This window comes from Taudactylus pleione, unplaced genomic scaffold (genome assembly GCF_031769625.1).
Source record: "Taudactylus pleione unplaced genomic scaffold, aTauple2 ptg000054l, whole genome shotgun sequence".
In the NCBI taxonomy this organism is placed as follows: Eukaryota; Metazoa; Chordata; class Amphibia; order Anura; family Myobatrachidae; genus Taudactylus; species Taudactylus pleione.
This window is the reverse complement of record NW_028284456.1, coordinates 2,636,402-2,648,994: the sequence shown is the minus strand read 5'-3', so window position 1 is coordinate 2,648,994 and position 12,593 is coordinate 2,636,402. Positions and strand designations below refer to the sequence as shown.

Here is a 12,593-nt window from a genome sequence, read left to right as displayed (position 1 = left end):
AGATATAGGTCACTTATTAATGGCCGTTACAAGCCACCCATTAATGCCAGATAACCAGGAATTGTTTCCAATGGGTACTATAGAAAAGCAATACATACACACCCATCTGGTGCATTACCACTAATACAATTCCGTACTTAATTAGCTTAATAACATTTTCTCACATAGCAAATAAATGTATGTATTTATCTGATATTAGAGGGGCCCCAAGACCGAAGTGTCCTCGTATAAATCACCAATAGCATTATTAATATATATAAATGCACATTATTCTGATTGTGAACAGAATAATAAAAAACACATATTGCACATATAAAGAGTAAAACATACAATCAATAATTTCAAGAGATATTAATTTCAGTATAATTTACAACTTACATCTATAAACCCTATTCTGGAAAGAGAATTAGAAAACATACCACCCGTGAAATAATAATATATATATATACATATATATATATATATATATATATATATATATATATACGACCTAATACCTTACCAAGCAACCGGACCGTCCATGGTGCTGCTTCACCGCAGGATTCCACACTGCGTGGTGACATCACAGATCTCACACGATTCGTCATCACGGAGCATCACAAGTGAGCTGTAAACAAAGATTGTGATTGGGATCTTGCTGCGAAGCGGTACCATGGACAGTCTTGGTGTGGGTATTTAGCTTATTGGGTTTGTGTTCAACCTGAGGAAAATGTTTTATAAACATTGAAGCATTGGTTCAAATAAGCTACAGACCATTTTTATATACAGTGTGTCTGTGTAATTATATATATATATATATATATATATATATATATATACTGTATATATATATGAAAAAATCATACATGCTCTGTATATTTTAAATATATACAGGATTATGATATATATATATGTATGTATATATATATATATATATATATATGTATATATATATACACACACTTGTATATTTAAACACAAATATATATATATATATATATATATGAAAATGTTTTCTCTATATTTTTAATATATACACACACACCTCAGCCTGCAGTGCAAGTGCAGCCTGAGGTGTGTGTGTATATATTAAAAATACAGAGAAAGTATATATATATATATATATATATATATATATATATATATATATACTAGGGGTGTGCACCGGCCACTTTTCGTGTTTTGTGTTTTGGTTTTGGATCTGGATCTTTCTTCGTGTTTTGGATCTGGATTGGTTTTGCCAAAACCACCCTTCCGTGTTTTGGGTTCTGGGTTTTGTGTTTTGGATCTGTATTTTTTTGAAAAAAAGCATAAAAACAGCTAAAATCACAGAATTTGTAGGTTTTTCTGCTCCTATGCTATTATTAACCTCAATAACCTTAATTTCCACTCATTTCCAGTCTATTCTGAACACCTCACACCTCACAATAGTGTTTTTATGTCCAAAAGGTTGCACCGAGGTAGCTGGATGACTATGCTAAGCGACACGAGTGGGCGGCACAAACACGTGACCCATCTAGGAGTGACACTGCAGTGGCAGACAGGATGGCAGTTAGAAAAACTAGGCCCCAAACTGTACATAATGCAAAGAAAAAAAGAGGTGCAAGATGGAATTGTCCTTGGGCCCTCCCACCCACCCTTATGTTGTATAAACAGGACATGCACACTTTAACAAATCAATCATTTCAGCGCCAGGGTCTGCCACACAACTGTGGCTGAAATGATTGGTTCGTTTGGGCCCCCACAAAACAAGCTGGCAATTAATGTGTCCCTGCACAAACTGGCTCTACGGAGGCAAGATGTCATCCTCATCCTCCTCATCCACCGATTCCTCACCCTCTTCAGTGTGTACATCCTCATCCTCACAAAGTATTAACTCGTCCCCACTTGAATCCACCACCACAGGTCCCTCTGTACGTTCTGGAGGCTGGTCTCCCTGGAAGAGCTGATAATTCATTTTGATGAACATCATCTTCTCCACATTCTGTGGAAGCAACCTCCTACGCCTTTCGCTGACAAGGTTCCCGGCTGCACTAAACACTCTTTCGGAGTACACACTGGAGGGGGGGCAACTCAGGTAAAATAGAGCCAGTTTGTACAGGGGCCTCCAAATTGCCTCTTTTTCCTGCCAGTACAGGTATGGACTGTCTGACATGCCTACTTGGATGCTGTCACCGATGTAATCCTCCACCATTCTGTCAATGGTGACAGTATCATATGCAGTGACAGTAGACATGTCAGAAATTGTTGCCAGGTCCTTCAGTCCGGACCAGATGTCCAAACTTGGTCCTGCCTGCCCTGCATCACCGCCAGCGGGTTGCTTAGGATACCTAAGTTTTTTCCTGGCAGCCCCAGTTGCGGGAGAAAATGAAGAAGGAGCCGTTGACGTGTCACGTTCCGCTTCAGCTGACAGTGTGTTCACCAGCAGGTCTTTGCACCTCTGCAGGCTTGTGTCGGCCGGAAAGAGAGACACCACATAGGCTTTAAACCTAGGATCGAGCACGGTGGCCAAAATGTAGTGGTCTGATTTCAACAGATTGACCACCCTGGAATCCTGGCAAAGCGAATGAAGGGCTTCATCCACAAGTCCCACATGCCGAGCGGAATCGCTCCATCTTAGCTCCTCCTTCACTTTCTCCAGCTGCTTCTGCAAAAGCCTGATGAGGGGAATGACCTGACTCAAGCTGGCAGTGTCTGAACTGACTTCACGTGTGGCAAGTTCGAAGGGCTGAAGAACCTTGCACAACACGGAAATCATTCTCCACTGCGCTTGAGTCAGGTGCATACCCCCTCCTTTGCCTATGTCATAGGTGGATGTATAGGCTTGTATGGCCTTTTGCTGCTCCTCCATCCTCTGAAGCATATAGAGGGTTGAGTTCCACCGCGTCACAACCTCTTGCTTCAGGTGATGGCGGGGCAGGTTCAAGAGTGTTTGCTGGCGCTCCAGTCTTCGGCACGCAGTCGCTGAATGGCGAAAGTGGCCAGAAATTTTTCGGGCCACCCAAAGCGTCTCCTGCACGCCCCTGTCGCTTTTCAGAAAATTCTGCACCACCAAGTTTATTGTGTGAGCAAAACATGGGACGTGCTGGAATTTGCCCAGATGTAATGCCCGCACAATATTGGTGGCGTTGTCAGATATCACAAATCCCCAGGAGAGTCTAAGTGGGGTAAGCCACTGGGCGATGATTTCCCTCAGTTTCTCTAAGAGGTTGTCGGCGGTGTGCCTCTTACTGAAACCGGTGATACACAGCGTAGCCTGCCTTGTAACGAGCTGGCGTTTCTGAGATGCTGCTACTGGTGACGCTGCTGCTGTTGCTGCGTAAGGTGATACATCTACCCAGTGGGCTGTCACAGTCATATAGTCCTTAGTCTGCCCTGTTCCACTTGTCCACATGTCCGTGGTTAAGTGGACATTGTGTACAACGGCATTTTTCAGGACACTGAGGACACTTTTTCTGACGTTTCTGTACAGTCTCGGTATCGCCTGCCTAGTGAAGTGGAATCTAGACGGGATTTGGAACCGGGGACACACTACCTCCATCAATTGTCTAAATCCCACTGCACTAATGGCGGATACCGGACGCACGTCTAACACCAACATAGCAGTCAAGGCCTCAGTTATACGTTTTGCTTCAGGATGACTGCTGTCGTACTTCATCCTCCTCGCTAAGGACTGTTGGAGGGTCAATTGTTTAGTAAAAGTAGTGGTGTTCCTACTTCCTCTCTGGGATGATGAACGACTCCCAGCAGCAGCAGCAACAGCAGCAGCGGCAGCAGTAGGCGTAGCAATGCAGGATCCTCCGGAGGAATCCCGGATAGGAGAGTCAGTCATGCCAGTGATATGGCCTGCAGGACTACTTCCGATCCTGACTAAGGAGGAAATTGACGAGGAGGGAGTTGACGGTGTGGTTTGCAGGCGCTTGGATACAACAGGACAACGGGATTTAGGTGTCCCTGGACTGCTTACGGTCTGAGCCAAAGTTTCTGAACTTGACAGTAACTTTTTATGAACGCGCTGCAGGTGCCGTATAAGGGAGGATGTTCCTAGGTGGTTGACGTCCCTACCCCTACTTATTTCACCTTTACATATGGTACATATGGCAAGACAGTTGTTGTCCGGATTTGGATAGAAATATTGCCAGACCAAAGAGGTGGAATGTTTGGTCTTCTGCCCAGGCATGACCGTGATGGGCTTTTTCATCCCACGGACAACAACTGTCTCCCCCGGAGCCTGATTTAAACAAACCACATCACCATCAGAATCCTCCTCGCCAACTTCCTCCTCAGCGCCAGCTACACCAGTATCCTCATCCTGTTGTACTTCAACAGTGACATCTTCAATTTGCATATCAGCAAGTGGACTGTGGGTGCTCCTTTCAGCACTTGCAGGGGGCGTGCAAATGGTGGAAAGAGCCACCTCTTCCCGTCCAGTGCTGGGAAGGTCAGGCATCGCAACCACCACCACACTTGGACTCTCCTTGGGGATTTGTGATATCTTCTTAGAAAGCACAGTTCTTCGCTGTGCTTTTGCCAGCTTAACTCTTTTGATTTTTTTAGTGGGAGGAGTGCTTCCATCGTCATGTGAAGCTGAACCACTAGTCATGAACATACTAGGGATCGACCTTAGCCGTTCCTTGCCACTCCGTGTCGTAAATGGCATATTGGCAAGTTTACGTTTCTCTTCAGCTGATTTAAATGTCTTTTTCAAGGTCATTTTCCTGAACTTTGCCATTTGGGATTGTATGTGCCCTCTACTATGACATTGGGCATCGGCCTTGGCAGACGACGTTGATGGCATGTTATCGTCTATGTCATGACTAGTGGCAGCAGCTTCAGCACTAGGAGGAAGTGGTTCTTGATCTTTCTCTATTTTATTTTTATCGGAGAAAGTTTGGTCCTCCATTTATGTTATATCGATTTGATATATACGTGCGGCTAAACACAGAAAATAATTTTTTTTTTGGTTTGGACTGGAGTGTACTTTGTGGGTTACAGCACCCTTTAACGGTCAAGCCAGCCGGCCCTTTACTTATGACACAGGCGCACTCTTGGCACTACTTTGTTGATGCACGTGCGGCTACTGCGCACACAATTCACAAACACAGAAAATAATTTTTTTTTGGTTTGGACTGGAGTGTACTTTCGGGGGTTACAGCACCCTTTAACGGTCAAGCCAGCCGGCCCTTTACTTATGACACAGGCGCACGCTTGGCACTACTTTGTTGATGCACGTGCGGCTACTGCGCACACAATTCACAAACACAGAAAATAATTTTTTTTTGGTTTGGACTGGAGTGTACTTTCGGGGGTTACAGCACCCTTTAACGGTCAAGCCAGCCGGCCCTTTACTTATGACACAGGCGCACTCTTGGCACTACTTTGTTGATGCACGTGCGGCTACTGCGCACACAATTCACAAATACAGAAAATAATTTTTTTTTAGGTTTGGACTGGAGTGTACTTTCGGGGGTTACAGCACCCTTAACGGTCAAGCCAGCCGGCCCTTTACTTATGACACAGGCGCACGCTTGGCACTACTTTGTTGATGCACGTGCGGCTACTGCGCACACAATTCACAAACACAGAAAATAATTTTTTTTTGGTTTGGACTGGAGTGTACTTTCGGAGGTTACAGCACCCTTTAACGGTCAAGCCAGCCGGCCCTTTACTTATGACACAGGCGCACGCTTGGCACTACTTTGTTGATGCACGTGCGGCTACTGCGCACACAATTCACAAACACAGAAAATAATTTTTTTTTAGGTTTGGACTGGAGTGTACTTTCGGGGGTTACAGCACCCTTAACGGTCAAGCCAGCCGGCCCTTTACTTATGACACAGGCGCACGCTTGGCACTACTTTGTTGATGCACGTGCGGCTACTGCGCACACAATTCACAAACACAGAAAATAATTTTTTTTTTGGTTTGGACTGGAGTGTACTTTCGGGGGTTACAGCACCCTTAACGGTCAAGCCAGCCGGCCCTTTACTTATGACACAGGCGCACGCTTGGCACTACTTTGTTGATGCACGTGCGGCTACTGCGCACACAATTCACAAACACAGAAAATAATTTTTTTTTTGGTTTGGACTGGAGTGTACTTTCGGGGGTTACAGCACCCTTAACGGTCAAGCCAGCCGGCCCTTTACTTATGACACAGGCGCACGTTTGGCACTACTTTGTTGATGCACGTGCGGCTACTGCGCACACAATTCACAAACACAGAAAATAATTTTTTTTTTGGTTTGGACTGGAGTGTACTTTCGGGGGTTACAGCACCCTTAACGGTCAAGCCAGCCGGCCCTTTACTTATGACACAGGCGCACGTTTGGCACTACTTTGTTGATGCACGTGCGGCTACTGCGCACACAATTCACAAACACAGAAAATAATTTTTTTTTTGGTTTGGACTGGAGTGTACTTTCGGGGGTTACAGCACCCTTAACGGTCAAGCCAGCCGGCCCTTTACTTATGACACAGGCGCACGCTTGGCACTACTTTGTTGATGCACGTGCGGCTACTGCGCACACAATTCACAAACACAGAAAATAATTTTTTTTTAGGTTTGGACTGGAGTGTACTTTCAGGGGTTACAGCACCCTTAACGGTCAAGCCAGCCGGCCCTTTACTTATGACACAGGCGCACGCTTGGCACTACTTTGTTGATGCACGTGCGGCTACTGCGCACACAATTCACAAACACAGAAAATAATTTTTTTTTGGTTTGGACTGGAGTGTACTTTCGGGGGTTACAGCACCCTTTAACGGTCAAGCCAGCTGGCCCTTTACTTATGACACAGGCGCACGCTTGGCACTACTTTGTTGATGCACGTGCGGCTACTGCGCACACAATTCACAAACACAGAAAATAATTTTTTTTTGGTTTGGACTGGAGTGTACTTTCGGGGGTTACAGCACCCTTAACGGTCAAGCCAGCCGGCCCTTTACTTATGACACAGGCGCACGCTTGGCACTACTTTGTTGATGCACGTGCGGCTACTGCGCACACAATTCACAAACACAGAAAATAATTTTTTTTTTGGTTTGGACTGGAGTGTACTTTCGGGGGTTACAGCACCCTTAACGGTCAAGCCAGCCGGCCCTTTACTTATGACACAGGCGCACGCTTGGCACTACTTTGTTGATGCACGTGCGGCTACTGCGCACACAATTCACAAACACAGAAAATAATTTTTTTTTGGGTTTGGACTGGAGTGTACTTTCGGGGGTTACAGCACCCTTAACGGTCAAGCCAGCCGGCCCTTTACTTATGACACAGGCGCACGTTTGGCACTACTTTGTTGATGCACGTGCGGCTACTGCGCACACAATTCACAAACACAGAAAATAATTTTTTTTTTGGTTTGGACTGGAGTGTACTTTCGGGGGTTACAGCACCCTTAACGGTCAAGCCAGCCGGCCCTTTACTTATGACACAGGCGCACGTTTGGCACTACTTTGTTGATGCACGTGCGGCTACTGCGCACACAATTCACAAACACAGAAAATTATTTTTTTTTTGGTTTGGACTGGAGTGTACTTTCGGGGGTTACAGCACCCTTAACGATCAAGCCAGCCGGCCCTTTACTTATGACACAGGCGCACGCTTGGCACTACTTTGTTGATGCACGTGCGGCTACTGCGCACACAATTCACAAACACAGAAAATCATTTTTTTTTTGGTTTGGACTGGAGTGTACTTTCGGGGGTTACAGCACCCTTAACGGTCAAGCCAGCCGGCCCTTTACTTATGACACAGGCGCACGCTTGGCACTACTTTGTTGATGCACGTGCGGCTACTGCGCACACAATTCACAAACACAGAAAATAATTTTTTTTTGGTTTGGACTGGAGTGTACTTTCGGGGGTTACAGCACCCTTTAACGGTCAAGCCAGCCGGCCCTTTACTTATGACACAGGCGCACGCTTGGCACTACTTTGTTGATGCACGTGCGGCTACTGCGCACACAATTCACAAACACAGAAAATATATTATTTTTTTAGCACTTGGGGGGAGCACCCCTGATGGACAGAGCACCCCCTGGACAACACTACAGCACCCCTTTAGGACTGGGACACTGCACAGGACTTTGGAGTGGACACAGCCCCTATGGAGAACTGACTGCACAACACAGTCCAGCCAGCCCCTATGGACTTTGAAGTAGTGGACACAGCCCCTATTAACAACAGCAGCACAGCACAACACAGCCAGCCCCTATGGACTTTGAAGTAGTGGACAACAGCAGCACTACACTACACTACACTACACTACACAGCACTAACTCCCACCCTCCCTCTTCACTGTCCACAGCCGAGTGAGAAAATGGCGCCGACGCGGGTACCTTATATAGGATCCAAAACCCGCGAGACTCGGAAGGCGGGATGATGACGTTTTGCCTCGATGTCAGATCCGAGTCAGGCGGGAAAAGTCGAGCCTGACTCGGATCGGACTCGGATCGGGGGGGCTCGGGGGGGTTCGGATTTCAGAAATCCGAACCCGCTCACCCCTAATATATACCTAATGTTTCAGCAGCAGCAGCCAGGCTGGCAATAAGCAGGACTGACACCTCACCTCATGAGGCTCAGTCACCATACCGTGCTCAGGGCTACTTCATGGGGCTTCCTAGGACTCCTGTGCTGCGGCTCCTTCCTTCAGGGCGGCGCGCTGACGGCTGGGTGGCACCTTGGTGATGTCACACGTCCTGACATCACGTGGTGACACAGAGGAGGCGCCGGGTCACTGCATGTGCAGTGCGCGCCACCATGTTTATTGAATTTACATCCCCAGCAGTTCTTTGATCTGTCGGGTCCGCGGTTGGGAGCAGGGAAAAGGGGTCGCGAGTTGCGGCCGGGGGGGCGTGGCCTAAAATGTCCACTGACAGTGACAGGCTGCTGCAGCAGGAAAGTTTTTTTTCCTGTGTACAGCAGTAGAAACAACACAGCAGTTGCTGTGGGCCTATTCTGATGGGAGGCCTGGAGCTGCAGCTCCATCCGGCCCATTGTTAATCCGGCCCTGCTCTTAACCACTGGTCACATGACACATCTAAGGTGTCCTTCAGTGCTCCTATACTCAGAGGCATGCCTCTATTAGCACTCTTTCTGTACAGCTTACTGCTCATTGTTTGGCCCCGCCCCCAGCTCTGCAAGCAGTAGACTATACAGAAGCAAGGCTGAGCTGTTGCTGCCTCATCTCCCGTCTCCCTGCAGTCCCAGGGAGCTCTACAAAGCTGGTGAGTGTTAACTATAAAAATTATTAAAATAAACAAAGAAGATGTTATAAGTTATAAATATTTTCCTTGCATTATTCTAATCATTTTTATATAAAATCTCAGAAGTATAGCATGGGAGGCTCTACCTCCCCTGCCTCCCCTGACTGCACGTCCCTGAAAACATCACAGGCTTTGCAAGTTTCAAAACAAAAAATATATAGTTAATTGGTTACAATTATAAAACGTCTTACTGTATAATACAGCAGTATAATTGAATCCATTTTAAAATGTTTTTTGTAAGGTACATATCTTTGTGTCTTGTGTGCAACATCTTTTCTTTGTAATCACATTACATATGAAGCTTTTAAGTTGCATAACCAGTTCTTAGCTTATCTCCATGGAAATGAAAGCAATATTGCTGATAAAGGCCCTCATTCAGAGCCACTCGCTAGCGGCAGTACGCTCGTTCCGAGCGATGTTCGCACATCTGCGCATGCGTACGGATCGTTATACGCATGCGCGAACCAGTCAGTGCGGCCGAAATTCATGTGCTCGCAAAATAGCGAATGCCTGATAATTTGAGTGACAGGATGAGGCGTATGTGGGTGGTAACAGGAGAAGGTGCTTGAAAACGGGGAGTGGAAATCAGAACGCAGGCGTGCTTAAAGGTCAAAACGGGCGTTTTATGGGTGTGCATATTTAAAACAGCAGCGTCATTGACCACGTCACTGGGTTTTTTTTAAGCCAGAACTGTTCGCAAAATTGTGGTAGCAAAAACCAACCACAAGAATAGCGAGCAGTTCATACGCTGGTCGATGTACTCGATTAATCTAATAAATAGCGGACATGACGTATGGTGCGAGCGGCCAGGGGGCGTTTTTAACAAATAAACGAGCGTATGTTTTGCTCGCTCGTTCAGACTTAGAGGTGTGAACAGACTGCAATTTGCGAACGGATCATTTGAATAGCCACCCCTTGTTTTTGAACGAACGACCGCAAATAGCGAACGGCTCTGAATCAGGCCCAAAGTTATAAAAAAAACTGAAAAGTCACTGCAGGAGATTAAGTACCTCCTAGTGGATCTATCCAATCACCCTTTCAGCTAGTGGGCTGGACTACAGCAGCAATATGGTTATAAGGATTTTTAAAGGGATTAGTTAAAGAACAAAAAGTTTCAAATAGATTTGATGAGTAAGATCTGATGATACACAGGCATGGTTAAGTAGAAACTTCCTTTTGCTCTAATATTTATTTATTACTGATTTCAATATTTACCTTTGTAAATTTAAATTTCACCTGTATTTGTATAGAAATATTTAAGACTGCAATGTTACTATGGTTGCTTTGTAATCAGTGTAACAAATACAATTAAGTACATCATTGTATTTTGCATTTAGTTATGACCTAAATAAAAAATGCAATAAAAAAGGTCTTGAGTCACATAAGCTGTTTTCCCACAGGGTAAAATAGAAGAAAGAATCGGGTTTTTCCCTGCTAATTTTGTACAAAAGGTCCAGGTTAATGAAAGACTTTTCCGTTGCACAAGAACATTCACTGGGAACAAAGAACAAGGGCAGATAACGCTGAAAGAAAATCAGGTACCGTACATACTGTACTCTATCTTTCATATCTATGAACAGGCTACTCTGATTGGTATCACTATTAGTGGCATATTTATTAAAGTATATGTGTGGAATATCACCCGAAAACACCCGTGTTCTGGGTATACCCCAAATATTAAGCATGCTCTTACCATGGAGGGACCGCAGTACATATCTCCGATATCTGCCGCGATCCCATTTCTGACCATAAAACAGCCCCCATAATTTGTATGGGGGCTGCTATGCTTTCGGATTTACCAAGCTCTGGAATGTAAAGCATTCTGGAGCTTGGCCCCGGCCGCTAATGCCATCTGAAGTAGCCTACGGGCTACTACAACACAATTTTTTTCAGAGAAGGATCCTCAAGGATCTCCAGGACGAAGAGCTGAAAATTACTAAATATGTAGTAAAATGTCACAGCACATTGCCTCTCATTTATTTGCTGCTGTATTTTTCATTAACACATACAGTTTTGCTTTGACATTCACTATGTCCATATGATGTAAGTAGATGATAGTGTATCTGTTAATTGAACACTGCATGTGTAAATTAATAATCACTAAGATATCCTTTCCCTTTGAATGAAGTATCTGTTTATCTAAATGTGTGAAAAATTGACAAATTAGAATAACATATAAGATGCTTTGTTGCAATTGTGTGTGTATTTTTTTTACAGTTGCCTTACAGCTACCAAATTTCCCTTTGCAAACCGAAATACAAGTAAACACATTTACATTCTTAATGTGTGCGGGGAAAGGCACATACATGAAAAATAGTATATCCATGCATATGTTCACTGAGACACATCTCAAGGTGTTTCTAAGGTGTAAATTTACTAATGTTCAGATCTGTCATCAGTTTGAAACCAATGGGTATCGACATAGCTTGCAGTGTAAAAATACACTATTTACTATGCATTAGTTTTGTCTGTCTTTTAAAATCCAACGTGGAATGGTATTGAAATGCAGACGGCTGTTTAGCTGGTTCAAATTCTGACAGCAGATGCCCGACAGAATCAAGATCCCGACAGAAGCAGGTAAGTACCCTAACCTCCCCTGTCACCCATCTAACCCTCCCTTAGTGGTGCCTAACCCTAACCTCCCCCTAGTGCCTAACCCTAACCTCCCCCTGGGGGTGCCTAACCCTAACCCCCCCTTACCGCTCCCTAAGCCTAACCCTCCCAGGGGAGTGCCTGACCCTAACCTTTCCCTGGGGGTGCCTAACCCCCCCTTACTGCTCCCTAACCCTAACCTCACCCCGGGGGTGCCTAACCCTAACCCTCCCTTACCACTCCTTAAGCCTAACCCTCCTGGGGGAGTGCCTTACCCTAACCTCTCCCTGGGGGTGCCTAACCCTAACTCTCTCCCCTAGGGGTGCCTAACCCTAATCCCCCCCCCCAAAACCTAACCCTAACCCCACTAGACTCCCTAATCCTAACCCTCCCCCCCCGGAGCTAACGCTAAGGGTGCCCCGGACTTACCTTCATTTGGGATGTCATAATGTAAAAAATAGAAGCGCTTGTAAATTGATATATTGTATGAAATGTTAAAATGTAACTGAGGACCAATGTTTGACAGACATACACAAACAATCAACAAATAGACAGACACTAGTGTTTAAAGCTCTTTTGGGGAAAAAATGTGTGGTGATTTCAGGATTGTATCCCCGATAAATGAGCAGCACACTGAAATTGCTAGCAGACGCTGACCCTACCTTTCCCTATGCTGCCGCACTTCGTGGATCTCAGCCGCATGGCCCTCTTCTGGCTACCGCTTCAGACCACTCGTCAGTGTGTCCTGCTCCA

General features: G+C 45.4%; 1 protein-coding gene across 1 annotated transcript in view; it reads left to right on the top strand.

The window, feature by feature from the left end:
- Nucleotides 1-12,593, top strand: part of STAC (SH3 and cysteine rich domain) — a 325,716-nt gene that overhangs the window by 280,847 nt on the left and 32,276 nt on the right. The window contains exon 10 of the mRNA XM_088464407.1: nucleotides 10,649-10,786. Within this exon, the coding sequence (XP_088320533.1) occupies nucleotides 10,649-10,786 (138 nt within the window). The remainder of the gene's footprint in view (nucleotides 1-10,648; nucleotides 10,787-12,593) is intronic.